Source organism: Cololabis saira, chromosome 11, assembly GCF_033807715.1.
Source record: "Cololabis saira isolate AMF1-May2022 chromosome 11, fColSai1.1, whole genome shotgun sequence".
NCBI lineage: Eukaryota > Metazoa > Chordata > Actinopteri > Beloniformes > Belonidae > Cololabis > Cololabis saira.
In genome coordinates this window covers 25,949,066-25,969,373 of record NC_084597.1, presented here as the reverse complement: position 1 = coordinate 25,969,373, position 20,308 = coordinate 25,949,066, and the positions used below count along the sequence as shown (strand labels likewise).

The window sequence follows — 20,308 nt, the reverse complement described above, 5'->3', positions numbered from 1 at the left end:
CTATAACTTTGTCCAACTTGATGGGCAGCATCAATTGCTTATCTAAGAATATTCACATCCTCATTGTGTGGTAAATGTTTTTAGTTGTGTCAGTGATCTGAAAGAAAATATTTGATCATTTTAAACAGGCAAGGATTTTTAAAAGACCTGTTAGTGAGTAGGTTTTTAATATTTGCTTGAATATGATACACTCACAAATGTACATTTATGAGAGAATAGAAATACCAATAATATCACAACAATATTAATTCTGCCTGTGGCTGAAATACAGGCCATGTTTCAATAGTATAATAAACATAAGTCTTTCCTTTGTTATTGTTCACCAACAAAATATAACCTAATTTGGTCAGTCATCCCTAATATTTTGTTAATTAACTCCAGGCATATTTATATGGTGACATGGTGAATCTACCATAAAAAGACAGATAAATATTTCAGTGTTTATCCCAGTAAAGCGCTGAGCACAAGGGAGAATGCTTCAGATGTTGTGTCATTAATAAATACCATTCCTCCATGAGAATCCATTGATTTATCTCACTAAAGCTTGGTTCATTATTTGAGCAGCATGCCACCAGTGAAGTTGCTGCTGTGAAATTCCTCACCACTGCTTGAATGCACAAACCTCCCACCCTGTTACTTTGTGCTGGTATAAACAAGTTTTTACCTTGGGATATGCAATTGCAGGACTCATTTTTATTTACCATGATATCATGTTTACTGAGTCTCATGTTTTGTCTTTAATCTTGGGGTTTGTAGACTGGGATCAACACATTTGTTTACTGTGTGACTTTGTTTGTGCTGCTCCCTAACATAACACACAGCTGTGATTTCTATGGACAAAGAGCACTAGTATGTGACAAGACTGCAGAGACCAGTGCTGAATAAACTGGTTGCTTGCTTCTTCCAGAGTCACTGACCAACAACTTGTCACAGACACTCAAGAGATATAAATACAAATATTTGGCATTGTCCTCTCCACGTCCTGGGGCAACAGATCTCATCACGCATCAACCATTTGCATCCCTTACATCACGCTTGCTACTGCACAAGTGCTAAAATCAGTCAGCTGGGTATATAAAGTGTGGGAGTTTAGCACAGCCGCAATAGTAACCTTTCCCTCAGACCTCCTCCTCACTTGCTGTCAGCATTCAAGCTTGGAAACACAACTACTCTTTTGCTGCGTCATCTTGTCCTTGCATTTGTTCATAGGATTGGGGTTACAGACTTCACATTTTCTCATTCCCTTTCTTTCAATCTGAGCTCGTTTTCTAGGACATGGGAGAACAGAATAAAACATTAGCCCGTCCAATATTCCGCCGAGATGTCAGCTGGGACCCTTTCCCAAACTGGACTCAGCCAAGTCGGATCTTTGCGCAGGATTTCGGGCTTCCTCCTTTCCTAGAGCCCAGTGATCTGGACTGGCTTGACTGGGCGAAGAAGAGACTGGCATCTTTCTCCTGGCCGGCGTATGCACAATCTCCTCTTCTGCCTCCGTTTACTGGTCTGCACCCTGGGGCACCGGACCAAAAGAATCAAAAACAACTGACAAGCGGAGTGTCGGAGATCCAAACAGGGCAGAACAGCTGGAAGATCAACCTGGACGTCAATCACTTCTCACCTGATGAGATCACAATCAAAACCAAGGATGGTTTCTTACAAATAGCAGGTACTATACATTAATCTTTTGATTGACCAAAAGCTAAATTTCTTCTTAACTTTGTGAAAAAAACTCTTGTTAAAAACATCACAACAAACTATAAATTCTTATTATCATGGCTGTTTTGCATTTCAAGGAAATCATGAGGAGAGGCAGGATGAACATGGATCGGTTGCAAGATGCTTCACTCGTAAATACAAGTAAGTTCTCCTGAGAATATGAACAAATTTAAATGCAATGAAATCAGTTCATGATTAACTTTTTGCAGAATTCCTCATTACTGTGGTGTAGTCCTGATAATGCAAACCTCTAAGATAATTAGAAAAGACAAAAGAAAAACGACAAGAGAAAAACAATGTAGGTTTCAAGCACAGATGCAGAATAGTATTTGTCTCTCAAAGTGCTTTTAACATCTAGAAATATAATGAAATATGGCTGGTTGTTAGATGCTGACAAACACTCTCTCATTTGTTCAAGGTTACCACAGGGGGTTGATCTGCAGCACATCAGTTCATCACTGTCTGGAGACGGAGTGCTGTCCGTAGAGGCTCCTGTCCCAGGGACATCCATCAGCAGTCCGGGAAATGAGATTGTTGTACCAGTTCAGACGCAGGAAAGTGAGAAGGGACTCGAATGAACAGAAACTACAGTAACTCAAGCTCTGTGTTGAAACACTTGTTAGACTTACATAAAGAAAACAAAACAAAGAAAATAGTTGGTTGAATTCCTAATTCATCAACATGAGTAGAGCAACACAGCACTTCAAATGCTCAAGGACAGATTTGTCATCGCCAGACGTTTTTTCCTTTTGCCTTGATGCCTGATCCAGAGAAACAACCTATAGTACTGGTTAGTTTTGTCAGTTTGAACTGAAACTGTGTACACTATTGAATACTAAAAATCATCCTTATGACCTTGTCTTGAAAATGTATTAAACAGCTTCAGTCATATAAATAAATAAATAAAACTGAAATAATGATTTCTAGAAGTGTCTTTCAGTACACATTTTTTCCACAGATTGCAAGATAAAAAGCCTACTTATCTTTAATTTGAGGGGATCCTGTTAAGATACAAGGCTCGTCAAAGTTTTAAACTATACTAGCAATATCAATTTCAAAAATCAACATTTAAGAGTTAAAGCAACCCTAGATCAATAAATACATCACATGTACAGTTAAGTTGAGTTAATACAGAATATGTGTTTGAAGAAAAATGGCAAAATTGCAAAAGGGGCAAAGAGCTATCATAAACAATCAATGCCATGCACTACTGTCAAAAGACACAGAAGGAGGCGTGTCCGTGGCCTTTGCGTACATAAAAGTTGATTTGTACTTTAATGTTATAAGTAATAAAATTGGAAAAGAAGCCATGAACACTCCAACTTCCATATCTATTCACAACAGTAGTTGACTTGTATGGGCTGTTGAAATTACTTCACTTTGTCTATGCACCATATTCACATTGTCACTTAAACGAAATAACAAAATAGCAGTTGGTTTTTCGAGTAAACGGTCCAAATCTAGTTGGTTTTGGTTTCAGGCGTTTTGGTTCCTAATAAAAGCTGACACTCTTAACAGTCTAATAATAATCATGGGGTTGTTTTACCCCCAGAATGTTCCTTTAAAGGTATTGTGACATAATTTTTAACATGCTTTTAACACTATTAAAAGTCTTGGCCAATATCCCTCAAATGTGTCTAAAAAGGTGTAACAAGAAAAACTTCACTCCAGTACTCCATGCCTGGCTTTTTTATGACGGTGTTTTTTGCGCAGTGAAAAACGCGTCCTTTTCCCCCTTTCCTGTCAATCATTGCCCCGCCCCCCCCATCCTCCACTCCTCCTCTCCCCCAAACTCCCCGCCCCCCTCAGATGAACGAAAACTTACAGTTTTTTTCCTCACAGCATCTCACTCTGCCATAGCAACACCGAAGGACACTGCAATAGTTTTTATTTATTCCAAAACTTTTTTTTATATATACAATGGCGGCTAATGCGCATTTATTCGACCCTGAATCAGATCCCGAAGTAGATCTTTTACTTCAAGATAGTCCACAACAAGTTCGTCCACGACGCACACAGCAGACAGTGGATCAATGGTATGTGATTTTGTCTTGCACACCGTCCACGGGCTGAGCCTCGATCAGAAGGACTCAGGCCCCCGACCGACACCGGGCAAGCGGCCTTCCGTACGCCACATTTCCCACGCCCGCCGCTCGGACGGGGATTCGGCGCTGAGCTCTTCCCTCTTCGCTCGCCGCTACTGAGGGAATCCTTGTTAGTTTCTTTTCCTCCGCTTAGTAATATGCTTAAATTCAGCGGGTTGTCTCGTCTGATCTGAGGTCGTAGGCGAAAAAAAAAGGAGAGCTCGGGTGGAGAGGAGAGACTTAGACGTCTCTCTCCCTCCAGCCCGCGGCTCAGTGCTCGGGTGATTTGTCTTGTGGGCGGAGAGAGGATAGGTGATGGGCAGGGAGCTGGGTGGAGGGGGCGGTGATTTAGCGGACCTATGCGTATAGGTCCGCCACCCAACCAGATGCGCCGTTTTTGCATAATTATGCGGAAACTCCCAGAAATCACACACTACACTGAATGATAAAAGTTCGTTTTTTTTGGGTGTAATTGATGTCAAGACTTGTTTCATGTCACAATCCCTTTAATTTTACGTAATAGCTATCCATATACTTATATGAGTGCACCCATTATGATTAATTTTACCTCACCACCACAATAATTTCATGCTTATGACATTTTATGACATTTCTTACAATTTTATGACATTTTTATGACATTGCTTACTATTTTTAAGCCAAGAATCATATGCTATAAATAAAACATAATCTGTGCATGTAGTATTATCTGTTATTGGTGGAGCATTTGTATAAATAATGTTGTCATCAGCACAAGGATGTTGTTTCTTTGAATTTCTTTACTTCAATTATCTGTACAAATAATAACAAAATCCACCCGAAAATATAATCCTGGTGCACCCTTTAACTTATCAAAAAGTCAAATTTGTGATTCTCCTCCGCCTTACATACTCTGTTTTTGATCTACACAATGATGTCTGAATAAATATCAACTGATGAGGCAGCACAACTATGTGTTCCATTCAACACATTGAGAAAGATATTTTGTAAAAAAAACAACACAGTGCACAGGCAAGATACTTAAAATGTTCATTTAAAATGTGAATTTATCTTTGCCAAAAGCACGCCCTAAGACATCTGTAGTTGTTTAAGGCTATAAAATTTGTTGTTTTTCCAGTTTTATATATGGAAAAAAGGGAGAAAAAAAATTACCATTGAAACATTAGTAATAGGCACCATGAAAACGTTTCTGTGGTGTACTCCGATCAGGACTTTGAAGACTTTTTTAATACTGATCATCAACTGCTTTCTGTATGAAAGCTGAAACATGTTCAAAAAAGTCAAAGGAAGTAAAGAGCGCAGATAACCCATAAACCAGGTAGGAAAATGACCCAACCAAAAACTTAAAACTCAGGCCAACAGGGACATCTAATGCTTAGAAAATGTATTACACACCCACAAGTACAATTCTACATGCTATGTCAGAAATAAACACTGCGGAAAATTGTCAGAAGTACTGCTAAGAACAGTGCATGGGAAAATTAAAGTTTTCTGACATTCACATTCATAACAGAGCATTCTTTTGTGCATTGGATCTGCTACAAGTCCTTGAATCAGTGGGACAACTTCACATGTGAAATCACTGTAAAATATAAAATACGTTCAGAAAAACTAAAACCTGATCAAAACTTGTGAACTGCTTTTTGGATGACATAAAGAGACAAAAGTAACATAGTAAATCGGAAAATACTCTACCAAATGCATTAAAAAAACTCCACTTTGTGCAGGATTGTTAAAAATGATTGGTAATAAGAGGTGATCACATTCACTTTTTTCTTGGCACACCTGCTATATGCCCGGTCCGTCACAGATTTTCTTATTTTGTTTCAGTTTGTTTGTCATTAAAAATTCAGTGGTCATTTCAGAAGACTGAAAATCATAAGTTGTATAGTTGTTGTTGTTTTATTTGTTTTTTTGCACTTCCTCACAAATGCAATCATTTTGATAAATGGGGAGGCAGATTAAAAAAAAGATACAGAGATAAAATTGTTTTAAAATAAACTCATAAGTTAACATTAGTCTTGATGATCATGACAATAAAATGTATGTATGCACCCAATGGTGGGTCTGTACACTCTACTGAGCCGGTGATGTCTCTACTGTAGCCTTTTTGGTGATGTCCAAGTGCAACTTAACACCAACGCCTTTACAGTAAAAGCAAAGATAACAAATATTTTAGGGAGTGTTTGAAACAAGATTTCTGAGGTGGGACTTAACTGAACTTAAAACATTTCACTTAATATGTTCAGAACACTAGAATTGATATTCATTGTAGCTATACAATGTTAATGGGATTTTGCATGGTGCTGCAAGATATTTCCTAGGCAGACACTGCCATTGGTTGCTATGTAATTCCAGTTATAAGGATACATTTAAAAATAATTTTAATTCAGCATGATTAGTACAATGGTGATCTATGTACCCCTGTTTTTTGCCTGTAGCAGCTGGGATAGGTCACTACAACTTTCGTCTAAGAGGATATGTGTTTTGTGCAAGACGAAAAGAATGAGTATCAATTTTACTAGAAGGGAAGCAGAACCAGCTTTCGTGGAGTAGCCTACAGTGCAAACAATGCATGTGATATGGTAAGATATTTGAAATTAAGGCCCGTCCAGCACAATGGAGAGATGGAGAGAGTGGGAGAGGGACTGAGAGAGTGCAAGAGAGAGACGATATCATTGTCTCTGTCGCCATCTAGGGTTCAAATATTGTAACGACAGGTATAATAACAAGACAAATATTCACGTCTTTGTTGTTTTTGTTAACTATTTGTTTGTTTATTTCAAATCTTGGGTCCCATCATCCACTGATGAGTATCTTACCGAAGTGATGCAATTCTTTGTAAAGGGCTAACATCATATTGTCTCTGCCTCATCATTGCTGTGATCCCCATGCATTGTTCACAAAAACAGAGAATTCATGTGAAACGACTCTTATTCTCCTATTTACCTCCAACGAAAATAGAATACAATTGCTAGACAATTACCTAGATAAAAACTAAAGTAAAACTTATCTAATTGCGGAGTTTGGTGACATTTAAGAAAGATTGTTCTCAGCATAGTGTCAATGGTATGAATGACAGTTTAAGAAAAAAAAAGTAAGATGAGCTTGCAGGTGAAATTACCTCAGCCTTGTTGAGATGTGTCTGTAGTGTTGTGGTGTCTCTTTAAAGGAAGGGGGAGTGTAGAAGAGGAACAGAGGAAAGAGATGAATAGAAGGCACCAGAACCACCTACCATGACCAAGTGCGCTGTAAATGTAGGACAGAAATTCGAGTGGAATACAAGCGGACCATTAAGCGACATATTCGAAGGAAAACCATGTTTGGATGTGTTTTATTTGAAACATGTATTTTTCAGTATGTTGCCACATGCGATCATAGGAACACGGGAAAACTGGTTTTCCTCCCAAATATCCCCTGCTTTTTAAAAAGGAAAAGAAGAGTAGCAGTAAAACTTCCCGATGGTATCTTTTTCTGATTATCAATGGTAGGCATTGCATAATTCACCCTTATCCACCGGGGCCATTTGGTTCCTCCTTCTCTTGGAAGAAAAACGCCAAAAAAACGACCACATCTAGCGACTGCCTTTCTCGGTGGTGCCTATACGATTGTTTGGCAATGCCCTTTTCTCTTTTAGGAAGGACTTGCACACAGTAGCGGGAGATCAAGCACGGGAAGGATGCATTTAACGCTGGATGTGTGCTGCATTCAGGGAGATTCGGCTGTAACAGGAGCTTCGGCAGAAACGGCGAGTGCGGAGGGCCTGGGAAGCACCCAGCTCCACTATCTCCTCCTTTTCCTCCCCCCCTGCAGGACCATGCTTGCGTGAGGGATGAGGCCGTGCACAGGGACACCAGGCCAGAGCTGCGGCCTACTTCTCTCAAGAGCCGGTCTCCCGACAGCAAGATCTGTGAACACACCACCACCATCAAATCAGCATCTTTGGTACGAGTCTCCCCGATTCTCCGGCGTTTGCATGAAAATACGCGTGCGCGCGTGTGCCAGTGTATGTGTGCGTGCTGGAGCGGGATGAGGGGGGAGGGAAGGGATGTCTGTGTTCTCAGCTGTACATCAGTAGTCATGGCAACCAGATTCTGTTAATGGATGTCATTTCTTTCCCTCTCTGCCTCTGCTTTTATGCGTGTGCACTGTATTTGTATGTATTAAATGTACACGTTTGCCTGTAATGAATTTTATTAGTGAGGTAATTAAAAAAAAAAAAACATTTTCGTCATAGATTTCTACCTCTCATAGTAATATTCATGGCAGTCTTGATCGGTCTAGACTCAGTTACTTATTCATCAAAAATGGTGCTACTGGTATACACTAAATAATACATTTTCAGGTTGTTTTTTTTGTTTTTCTTTTTCATTGTCCAGAACCTTTGTTTGTATCTGTGCTCTTAGTGGTTACTCTTTACTGCTGCTCAATTTCTTTTCACATATTGCTTCTTGCATTCTTCCGTATAGGGCATCAGGTAGATCCAGGAGCATGAGCAGGACTTTGAGCTGCGGGAGCAGATGTCTGGGTATAAGCGCATGCGGCGACAGCACCAGAAGCAGCTGATCGCCCTGGAGAACAGGCTAAAGGCCGAGATGGATGAGCACAGGCTCCGGCTGCAGAAGGAATTAGAGACACATGCGAACAACACTTACATTGAGCTGGAAAGACTGGCCAAACGTCATGTTGCCCAAAGTGAGAAAGAGGTACAGCCTCAGTAGCTGTTGAATAAGAGGCCAAGTCAAAGCCAAATCTTGTGTCAGTACAAAAATTTTAAGTCAAGCTTTCAATGAAGAGGAATCCATTACATGTCTCTTCGCAGATTAAGTCAGTTGCAGCAGAGGAGAGGAGGATACAGCAACAGATTGTTGCTCAACAAAAGAAAGAGCTGACGGCTTTCTTAGAAAACCAGAAAAAGGAATACCGACATTGCAAAGAGAAGATCAAGGAAGTAATCATCACCAGGAATACATTCATGAAGTTAGAAATAAAAACCTATTTCATGTGTCTCCAGATCACACGGACTGGATTCACTCTGTTCTGTTTGTGCTGTGTTAAAGGAGATGGGTGAGGACTCTTGTACACCCAAGGAGGAGAAGCAGGAGCGTCTGTCAAGGCACAAAGAAACAATGCAGCGCTCTCAGGCTGAGGAGGAAGCCCACCTGCTGGACCAGCAGAGGCTGGTCTATGATCGCAGCTGTCGGGCCCTCAAACGCCGGAGTGTGATCAGGCGACATGAGTTTGAACAGGAGCAACTGAGAGAGGTAATGAGCTTTTCTAACATTATGTAACATTATGTGAATTGAAGACACTGACAGCTGTGACTATTTTGGGAATGATTTCTGTTCTCAGAGGAGGCACAGATGGAAGAATTTGTGTCATGATTGTGTCAGGATGGATCTGAGGGCCAAATCAAGAGCGGGTTCAACAAACTTAATGGTGACAACTGACAGTTGAGGGCATATTTGACTCTTTTTATTTGATTTTTTAACATTTGATTCAGTAAGTAATTAAGACGATATAGGAACAGATGCTTATATAGAATTAAACAACTTAGAAAGAAGTAGACCAAAAGCTGTTTTGTTCCTCTCTCTCTCTTTTTATCAGTTCATTCTCCTTTTTCGGTTTCACTAGCAGCCTCTTCAGGTTGAGGCATTACAAGTCCAAGGTTAGGGTTAAACATCACGGATTAAAATTGTATTTAAGTTCAAACCATGAGCCTTTCCTAAGCCAGTCCAGGAAGTTTTAATTCCTAAAGCTAAATACGTCAATTCAATGCAAAATGTTATCAGTTTCTGATAAGTCTGATACATTTTTTACCAATTCCCTTTTATTTAAATAAATATTTGCGTGCTTTTAGGAAGTGTTTGTCAATGTCTCCCTACTATTGGCAAAAACTAGTCAAAATAACTTTGGACTTCTGTCCCAGTCATGTCTTGGGACAACTGTGCATCATTTTACATTAGTGACACATTAATAGTAAAATTCTGCTGCGCTTGCTCATAAAATCACTACACTTTGCTTTTTTTTAATTATTTTTTAATTATGATGCTTGTTTTAGCAAACGATCCATGGTTCCTTTTTTTTCTTTGAACCTCATCTCATCTAAAGAGGTGGGAGCTAAAATGACGTATTTCATATGACAAAAGGTATTTGCTCAGTGTACATTATGAGAAGTTGAGAGAGAGATGTTTCTTTATAATAAAAACATGTAAACATTTTCTAATAGACATTGTGAACTTGTAAATGAGAACAATATGGGACTTTAAACTGGCAGCACGTTATTTTCATTAAGACTAATCTGTAAAATGCCTTAAAAAATCACTTTATTACTCACAATAATGACAAATACTGAATAAAAAACAAGACAGCAATAAAATATTTTTTATACCTACTTTCAAAAGAAAACATGCAACGTTCAACTTTCAATTTTAAAATCTTTTTTTTTTCTTAACACAGCAGATACAAATAAATGTATGCATATGTTTCATTAACAGACTGATGTGAAATGAAAAAGAGAGGGATATCAGATTTAAAACTTATTGATTCCAAAACATTATAGACTAGCCAAATGTAATGATGTACACATATTATTTTCAATAAATACATTTGCAAAGATATACTACACTGTAGAGCAGCTTTACACAATAGTGGCAAAAACTTATTAATTTGCCTTTGGGGATTAATAAAGTGTTTTTTGAATTGAATTGAAAGCTGATTTTTCACTACATTGGACTCAAAAACAACATTGTGTTGATCATCTCATCCCAGGAACTGAACAAGAAGAGAACACAGAAGGAGATGGAGCATGCCCTGATGATCCGGCAGGACGAGTCCACTCAGGACCTGGAGCGGAGGCAGCTGCAGGTGCTACAGAAGCTGCGTGTGGAACTCATGCGGCTGCAGCACCAGACAGAGCTGGAAAACCAGGAGGAGTACAACAGCCGACGGCAGAGGGAACTGCAGAGAAAACACGGTGTGGAGCAGCGGCAGCAGCCGAGAGACCTCAAGGTGTCTGAGATGTTCTCATTGATTCTTGTAATCATTTCATAAACTGATATCTAGTAACTCTTATTTCATTGTCAGTGTCACAAGATGAGACAATTACATATTGTACCACATTGAACCATATTGTACTACATTGTACCATAATTAAATTACCATGATTATTATTACTTTTGCTCCCTCTAGCAAACATACAGTAGAGTGCTTCTAGTTGGTGTTTCTTATGTTATACTCCAGCTAAAGAGGCACAAAGGAAGTTTTGCAATTTGTAGCTCAGTAGGTGTGGAGCTTAACTCTGTATACTTACACTTTAATGTAGAGTATAAATACACTTATGCTGTATACTTGCACAACAGTATACAGCAGTCCAGGTTGTAAAGGGCCACCGCCCTGCAAGTTTTAGATGTTTCCCTGCTCCAGCATGCCTGGTTCAAATGGATGTATCATTAACAGACTTTTGCAAACCTTGATATATGGATGGTAAGCTTATGGCAAACCTTGATATATGGATGGTAAGCTTATGGCAATCCATTCTTTTGAGGTCGCCATGCTAGCAGGGAACCTCTAGATGCAGTTGTTTATAATAAATGGTAAATCGTTTGCACTTTTAAAGCACCTTTTAACCTTTTCCAGGTGTTTTGTATAACGCTACCAAGGTTCTGCTTCAACACAGTTTCTCATTTTGCCATTCATGCAAACACTGCTATTATATAACCACGATACATATCCAGCAGCACTTTGATTTTTATAATGATACAATCCACATTTCCAGCTGATGAGCACATCATGTAGTAGGTAGTGTAGGTTTTAGGGTCCTGCCTTATGGGGGCTTTGACACATTATGGAAAGCAACGACCGGTCCTCCAACCTTCCAGTTGAAAGACAACCGACTCTAGCCACTGATCCACGGCCACCACACTTAGCATGCAATCTTAGAAACAACTATGCTATGGCAAATACCATAGTTGGTGACCATAACTCACATATTAAAGATGTTGCAGTTGGTCACATACTGCATATTGTATACTACATTTTGACAAACTCAGTAAACACTAGTTAGATTGCATGCATTTTTTTTAGATGGAGTCTTGCTAAATCTCTGTATTTTCCTTTTCCAACATTACTTTCTTGAGTCTGCCATGATGTTGTCTGTTGCTCTGTGGGTTTGTGTCATTATTGTCGATGTGTGATATAGTGCCGTAAAGCAATATGCAGTTGGATCAGGGACTCAAAAGTCCCTTTGGGCGTTTTATGAATAAGAGATCGTTAGAGCTTGATGATGTTTTCTAAAAGTAATTAAATAGTTCCTCAAAATGAGATTAAAGTAGACATTTTAACATAAAAAAAACCCTGTATGCTGCTTTAAATATACTCAGTGCATACAGTCTTATTCTTGGTTCCCAAAAAGAATCTGCAGGGGAAAAACATTGATCATGTTGCCATGACAACTGCTTCTTACAAAACATCTGATTAGCTCTTTCACAAATGTAAATATTTTCTCATCCATTTATCTGGCATTACTCTAATGATACTCTTGCCAACATGAAGTGAAATGTTCAAGGGCATGGAAAAAAACAAAAACAAAACAGGTTTGATTTAACAAGCCAATCAATCAGTTAAATTCTTCAAAGAGAGCCATATAATTCTCGGTACTTGTATTTAAAGGACAAGTATTTTTTTATTTTTTTTTAAAACTGTTTTAGACCTCCGTCCTTAAGTCAAATGAAACTGAAAACAGATTCTGGCTTTAAATAACTTTCATGTAATAATCATGTTCTGCTTCTTATTTAACTCTCTGCAGACTCTGGAGATGCAAATCAAGAAGCAGTTCCAGGATACTTGCAAGGTTCAGAACAAGCAGTACAAGGCTCTCAGGAACCATCAGCTGGAAGTTTCTCCTAAAGGCGACCACAAAACCATCCTGAAGAGCCTAAAAGAAGAGCAAACACGCAAGCTGGCCGTACTGGCCGAGCAGTATGAACAGAGCATCAATGAGATGATGGCTTCACAAGCGGTACAAAGACTTTGAAGCAACTTGTCATTTGCAGTTCGCAGTGGACTAATGGTTACAAGTAACATCATTTTTGAAACATTATCGCATTTGATGAATTACCATATTGAATTCCACAGTTTATTACAATTTTTATTATTTTTATTATCCGATGATACGCAACTCATCATAGCCTTAACAGTAACATGTACACTTAATACTTACTCTAACTGCACCTTTCTCTAGATGCGGCTAGACGCCGAACAGGAAACTGAGTGCCAAGCTCTGAAGCTCCAGCTGAAGCAAGAGATGGAGCTCCTGGATGCCTACCAGAAAAAAACCAAGTCCCAGATGGAGGCCCAACATGAGCGTGAGCTGCAGAAACTTGAGCAGAAAGTCTCCATACGGAGAGCGCACCTTGAACAGAAGGTAGGTTTAACATCAAAGCTGGACTAAAATAGCTAATGACAAATAAAATGGCTGATGGATTATTTTAGAACGATATGCTGACGGCATGTTTTCCTTGTGACGCCAGAGTGCTCCTTTAAACTGAAGTGATGTTTTTTGTTGTGGTGGGTTGAAGATCTGTGTGACGTATCAACATTTTTGCAGCTTCATTGCAGCATCATCCATGGAGAAAATAAAAACTTGAATAAAAACTTCCAATGTAAGGGCTGGTAGTAGCTAACAATAATCCCAGTGTAGGACTCCTTGAATAGAAATCAAATCAATATACCGTATTTTCTGGACTATAAGCCGCACCTGTATATAAGCCGCACCCGCTCTATTTTTTAAAAAATAATTAAAAAAAGATATACAAGCCGCACCTGTATATAAGCCGCATCCGCTCTATTTAAAAAAAAAAAAAAAGATATGCAAGGTGCAGATATTTCTGCTGTTAGATTAGATATTTACTACATGTACAGAAGGATTTTGAACTGTAAATGATGTACATGTTTGTACCTAAATAGATCCTTTCCTAACGGTGTCTTTTAACACGGCAGCAACTGATTTAACAGCTGATTAAAACGGGACAGAACCAAGAGAAAATAACCAGTATTTATTGATCTATTTATTATATATCTGCGGTGGAAGAAAAATCCACAGAATAGCCGCACCTTTGTATAAGCCGCATGGTTCAAAACCTATGAAAAAAGTAGCGGCTTATAGTCCAGAAAATAAGGTAAATAAATAAACAATAGGTACATTTAGCTAAGTATTCTTAATGTGAAGGAAAACAGAGTCTACAGTGTCTACTACCACTTTATTTGACCACAGGAGAGACCATCTTCAATGACATGGGTTAACCGCACGCTTCGGGATTACATCTTTTCTTTTTTGTGGACAACGTGGTTGGCAGCAGAGAGGGATGAGAATCAGCACCTCTAAATCTGAGACTTCAGCTCTCAAAAAAAGAACGGAACGCCACCTCCAAGATCGGGATGAGGTGTTGCCTCAAGTGGAGGAGTTAAAGTATGTCGGGTCTTGTTCACAAGTGAGGGAAGAGTGGAACAGGGGCTTTACAGGTCACTGAGTGCTGCGTCTGCTGTAATATGGATTTTGTGCCATTCAGTTGAAGTGAAGAGAGAAGCTCTCTGTTTTCTGGCCGATCTACTGTATGTTCCTTCCCTCGCCCATGGTCGTGAACTGTGAATACTGATTCTGGAGAGCGATCTGGGGCTCTTTGTTCAGGTTGCTGCCCCGACAATCTGCACTTGGATAAGTGGATGTATGGATGGATGGATGGATGTATGATGTATGATGGATGGATGGATGGATGATGTATGTATGTATGTATGTATGTATGTATGTATGTATGTATGTATGTATGTATGTATGTATGTATGTATGTATGTATGTATGTATGTATGTATGTATGTATGTATGTATGTATGTATGTATGTATGTATGTATGTATGTATGTATGTATGTATGTATGTATGTATGTATGTATGTATGTATGTATGTATGTATGTATGTATGTATGTATGTATGTATGTATGTATGTATGTATGTATGTATGTATGTATGTATGTATGTATGTATGTATGTTAGGAATGGGTGATATTTTACCGTTCACGATATACCGTCCAAAAAATTCCTCACAATAAGAATTTGTCATCTCGCGGTAAAAACGATAAATTCCCGTTGATGACATTTTTGTGTAAAAATGATTTATGGTTCTGCGTTAAATCCACAACGTACGGGAAGGAAGGAAGGAAGGAAGGAAGGAAGGAAGGAAGGAAGGAAGGAAGGAAGGAAGGAAGGAAGGAAGGAAGGAAGGGAGAAAAGAGGAAGAAAAGAAGGAAGGAGAGAGCAGGAGGAAGGAAGGAAGGAAGGAAGGAAGGAAGGAAGGAACGAACGAACGAAGGGAGAAAAGAAGGAAGGAACGAAGGGAGAAAAGAAGGAAGGAGAGCAGGAGGAAAGAAGGAAGGAAGGGAAAAAAGAAGGAAGGAAGGAAGGAAGGAAGGAAGAAAAGGGGAGAAGGGAGAAAACAAGGAAAGGAGGAAGGAAGGGAGAAAAGAGGAAGGGAAGAGGGAAGGAGAGAGCAGGAGGAAAGAAGGTAGGAAGGAAGGAAGGAAATGAGCCTGAAAGAAAGAAAGAAAGAAAGAAAGAAAGAAAGAAAGAAAGAAAGAAAGAAAAAAGAAAGAAAGAAAGAAAGAAAGAAAGAAAGAAAGAAAGAAAGAAAGAAAGAAAGAAAGAAAGAAAGAAAGAAAGAAAGAAAGAAAGAAAGAAAGAAAGAAAGAAAGAAAGAAAAAGAAAAAAGGATAAATTCCCGTTGATGACGATTTGTGTAACAAACATGGCGGATCTGAGAGTGAGATAGATTTATAGTTGAAAAGGTGGAGTTGAATTGGTATTTTTTAATCGTTATCGGGATAAATGCCGGAAATTATCGTGATACATTTTTTAGTCCATACCGCCCATCCCTAATGTATGTATGTATGTATGTATGTATGTATGTATGTATGTATGTATGTATGTATGTATGTATGTATGTATGTATGTATGTATGTATGTATGTATGTATGTATGTATGTATGTATGTATGTATGTATGTATGTATGTATGTATGTATGTATGTATGTATGTATGTATGTATGTATGTATGTATGTATGTATGTATGTATGTATGTATGTATGTATGTATGTATGTATGTATGTATGTATGTATGTATGTATTTCATTTCATTTCATTTATTTATTTATTCAAACAGGTTAAAACAAAAACAAAATAATCAGAATGCATAAAATGTATATACCGAAAAAAAAAAACAAAAAAAAACAAAGAACAACAAAGAAAACCATAAGCAAAACAAAGCAAATTAAAGAGACAAATCTATATGTAAATAAATATTTCCTGTTTGAAAGGGTGTAGGATGAAGTTTCAAAAAACTTTTCTAGTCCTACCCCTTCTAATGTTCTGTTTTTACCGTTTCTTCATTTCACACAACTTCAAAAGAAAAGCATAAAAGAAAAGAAAAAGTGGTTCAGCTGAGCAAGGCACTTTGGTCATGTATGAATGGATGGATGGATGGACGGATGGATGGAATGAAAGAATGAAGGAATGATGTCTACAAGCTCATAAAAAAGTAACTCTAGATCTGTGAATGTTTGAAGGTTTGGATGATTGATGCAGCTGCTAAACTTTGCCTATTACAGTGTTCAATGGGCCTTTGACTTCTTTAATTGGAGTATAACCCTGTTGAGAAATGTTTTTCACCTCTGTCTTAAAAACTGTATTAATCCCCTGTAATTGTAATTAACAGGTAAACCATTAACAACTAAACTGTGCTAGCCAAACGTAAAGACACTAAATACCTTAAAGTAAATTCCCTGACAGCTTTAAGTACATTAGCAGATTCAGTCTTAATGAAGCCACCGCTCATGCTAGGCTAATTCTGTTTCCTATGTTAACTGATAATTAGTTTATATCATAAAGTACCTGAAAAATAAAAAAAAATAAAAGCAGGTTGCATGATTTGACTTTTTAAGCCAGAACAGTTTTCAGGTTAGTGTCATAATCTCTATGCTTCAGGACAAAGAAAAGTAGAAAATATTCCCACATGCAAAGGTTGAACATGTGGTGTCTCCATGCAACTTTTTCAGATGCTTAAAACTGAGCATCTGCAGTAAATGTAAAGGAATGACAGCTGTGATGTTTGCTGGTTACAGATTGAAGAGGAACTGGCCGCACTTCAAAAGGAGCGGACTGAAAGAATCAAGCACTTGTTGGAGCGACAGGACAGAGAAATTAGCGTTTTTGACTCAGAAAGCAGAAGCCTCGGCTTTGGAAGCCTTGGGTCTCTGGACTTCCCCAAAGAAGACAACAGATGAAAGTGGATCTGCGCTTAAAGGACAACATATCTGTGCCCTTCTCATATCCACTTGACCGTTTGTCAAATCCATGGTGACGAAACTGGATAACTTTCTCTTCTACTTTTCTTCTCTCCTAGGTATTTCATCTTCAAATAGAGGCGTCAACGTGCAATGAGATCTTCTTTTGTGAAAGTTGAAGGGGGAAAGTAAAACAAAAGAATCAACTACAACCATGTCAATAAAAAGCAACCTTAGTCAGAGTAACTCATTGTGTTCAAAATAACAGACTCTTTCCTCCATGTCGTCTCCTCTTTTTGGTATGAATTGAATAAATCAGGAAATTTTAGTAAAAATGGGCACTTTGATAAGTTTAAATAGAAACCCATCATGTTCATATGTTGCTTAATATGCGCATTACATGGAGGGAAATTGTGGAATGTGAGCTGCGGACTCCCCCGTGGTGTTAAGCTGCTTAGCCTTTTTTTCTTTTGATTATTTTATTTTGTTCTGTTTATTTGATTTTATTCTCTGAATGTGAATATAACTGGGGTCATTGAATCGTCAGCGTTTATTTATTTTTAAGGGGTCTTTCATTTGATCATACCTCCACATTGTACTAATGCATACAGTATTCTGTGCTCTGTCAATCTTTTTCCGGCCAACAGATCTTCTATTTTCTTTCAGTTGATACATAGAGTCAATCGGCATTTGCTTGATCAACCTGATTATCTTTTCACAACTCAAGATCCCACTTGGTAAAACTGCTTATTATTGCATGCACTTTAAGGACAAATTCAGGTTGTGAAGTGAAGCATGAATCCGTCAGAGATTTTAGCTGTTTGTAAATAAAAGTGGTCATAGCATTCTTTTCTTCATTTGTTTATTTTAAAATGGATGCCAGACATATTTGATATGATATTTTCACAAATGCCTTTATTTAAGTTGTGCCTGAAGCAGATTTCAGTTACGTGCTTGTTGTATCTATATTTTACTGACTGAGGCCAGCACCATTTTGTGTTTAGGTTCATCTAAACTTGTGAATCATTTTAATGTTCACTGATCTTGTAAAGGATGATGGTGAGAATTGTGCTGTATAATTTTTGATATGGATATTTGTATGTGAGAACATTGCTGGAATACACAGAGACCCTGATAAGAGTTATTTTGCTTCGTACACACACACACACACACACACACACACACACACACACACACACACACACACACACACACACACACACACACACACACACACACACACACACACACATATATATTTACATGTGTGTGTGTTTGCGTGTAAACACTCGATTGCAAAGTCAAATGGGAAAACTTTGATTGTATAAATGGAACCACATATTATATCGGTGAAGTATTTTACAGATGAGAAGCTCCACAAAACATAGCGACATGTGGGTCTAGATTACGTTTGAGTAATTAGTGTCACAGGATAAGATTTGCAAATTTTCACCATGTTCATTGTGGTCATTGAACAGGTTGCACAATTTTTCCATTTTTAGTGAATGGGGGAAAAAATGTTTGGTGCTTAATTTCTAATACCACCTTTAGCCTTGCAGTTTTCTTTTTCTTTTTGTCTGCCTTGGAGAGAGTGTTCATTTTCAAAATATATAAGCATTTTGCTTTAAGTCAAAACACTGTTAGGTTTTTCATAACATATTTGTGCCCCATGCAGTGAAACCCTCTAAAAATGAAGTATATGTATGGAAAAAATAAAAAATGCTATTTTATCATTGGTTAGTTTTTGAAACAATGTTTAAAGTGGTGGTTTTGAATGCACCTCTGTTATGTTTGACGGGTGTTTCTCTTGTTGTCTTTTTCGTTTTATTTCCTTCAGAGCCGATACTTGTATTAGCATTGGGTCATATTCCTCAGAGGGCTGAAAGCTGGAAGATGTCCTCTGAATTCACAAACTGTTTCAAACGGGGGAATCTAACAACGTTTAGATTCTGATGGCAATATAACTTAAATGCTCTTGTTTTACACGTCGAACAGCAAAATTCTGCTTGAACGGAGTGCGTTCTGAAGTCGAATGGCGGCACTAGATTTTTTCAGCCTTTTACATTTTCGTGAACTTTCAAAAATTTGATGAAAGCGTTTCTCATATGCAGTAAGGCCTTTTGTCTGGTCGTGTATTACTGAAGCTTTGTGGAAAAATAGTTACATTTAAAAAAAAAAAGTGCTGTCGGGGTGCTAAAATATGTTTGCCTGAGAGCTTCAGAACAACGATGAACCTTACAATTTGTGTGAATTTTATGTTACTAGAAAGATGTATTTAGTTAGAATAAAAGGGACTTTCCTAAAGAACTTTATTCACCATTTCCTGTGCAGTTCAAAAACAAATAAAGAGATTCTGTTGAAAACAAAAAAAAATGTGTCCCAGTTGGCCTACTGCATCATGTAACAATCGTTTCTTATCATGTATGTGGTTGATTTTCTTTTTAAAGCTCTTTCTTGTGGTGTATGAGTTCTCACATTTACATTCACTGATGTGAAATAACTGCTGTGACCTATATGGTATCATTCACTGTACATTATAATTCACCAACAGAAATGCAGGTTAAAGCTAACGTGTGAAAACTCATACATCTGAAATGGAAACGAGAGGTGAGAGGGAACTTGTACAGCAGAGCCTGCAGTTTTTCTTGGCTCCCTGCCATTTCAGGGAAAACCTGCTTGATTTTAGTTTCAATTGTGTTCGCTCTTTTTTTTCTCTCTCTCACTCTTTTTCTTGTTTTGGCAAGTCGGTAAACAGTGGCAAGAATCCTTTGTAGTTTCCTGTCAATCCTCCACAGCACCATCTGCAGTTACCCAACTCACCACAAAACCCCTTTAACCCTTGGGGAAACTGGAAAGCCCCGAAAATAAACCAAAAGAACCTTTAAAGAGGTACCACTTTACCTTAGTAATGCTGACAGGGTTGTGGTGCATTGAGTTCCCCCTGTCTTTTCTCAAGTATTCAGCGGTTTGACAAGAGTATACCAACTACTAGGTTGAAAGCAACATGCATATTGGAGAAGAACACAGAGAGGTCACGTCAGATTACAATAAGGTGTTTCATTTTGAGTCAACCCATAACAGGACTTTTGAGTCTGCCATGGAATTCACACGTCTCACTGGCTGAAATATTCTGAACTGATTTTCTCATAAAGTGAAAACATGCATTTCAAAATAA

At 38.2% G+C, this 20,308-nt stretch overlaps 2 protein-coding genes across 2 annotated transcripts; both read left to right on the top strand.

The window, feature by feature from the left end:
• Window positions 1-1,118: 1,118 nt before the first annotated feature.
• On the top strand, window positions 1,119-3,275 carry LOC133454658 (heat shock protein beta-1-like). The gene is made up of 3 exons (XM_061733380.1): window positions 1,119-1,666; window positions 1,794-1,857; window positions 2,135-3,275. The coding sequence occupies exons 1-3, from the start codon at window positions 1,276-1,278 to the stop codon at window positions 2,292-2,294; spliced, it is 615 nt and encodes a 204-aa protein (XP_061589364.1). The 5' UTR covers window positions 1,119-1,275; the 3' UTR covers window positions 2,295-3,275.
• A 3,761-nt stretch (window positions 3,276-7,036) lies between these two features.
• On the top strand, window positions 7,037-19,476 carry taok3b (TAO kinase 3b). The gene is made up of 9 exons (XM_061734185.1): window positions 7,037-7,287; window positions 7,438-7,745; window positions 8,270-8,506; window positions 8,623-8,751; window positions 8,861-9,064; window positions 10,572-10,811; window positions 12,607-12,819; window positions 13,042-13,224; window positions 16,972-19,476. The coding sequence occupies exons 3-9, from the start codon at window positions 8,321-8,323 to the stop codon at window positions 17,131-17,133; spliced, it is 1,317 nt and encodes a 438-aa protein (XP_061590169.1). The 5' UTR covers window positions 7,037-7,287; window positions 7,438-7,745; window positions 8,270-8,320; the 3' UTR covers window positions 17,134-19,476.
• Window positions 19,477-20,308: the final 832 nt, after the last annotated feature.

Bases quoted from the DNA above. Each gene is read 5' to 3' on its own strand.
- LOC133454658 (XM_061733380.1), top strand. From the start codon at position 1,276: ATGGGAGAACAGAATAAAACATTAGCCCGTCCAATATTCCGCCGAGAT. The intron at 1,667-1,793 runs GTACTATACATT...TTGCATTTCAAG, and splicing joins TGGTTTCTTACAAATAGCAG to GAAATCATGAGGAGAGGCAG. The intron at 1,858-2,134 runs GTAAGTTCTCCT...CATTTGTTCAAG, and splicing joins TGCTTCACTCGTAAATACAA to GTTACCACAGGGGGTTGATC.
- taok3b (XM_061734185.1), top strand. From the start codon at position 8,321: ATGTCTGGGTATAAGCGCATGCGGCGACAGCACCAGAAGCAGCTGATC. The intron at 9,065-10,571 runs GTAATGAGCTTT...ATCTCATCCCAG, and splicing joins AACAGGAGCAACTGAGAGAG to GAACTGAACAAGAAGAGAAC. The intron at 10,812-12,606 runs GTGTCTGAGATG...AACTCTCTGCAG, and splicing joins AGCAGCCGAGAGACCTCAAG to ACTCTGGAGATGCAAATCAA.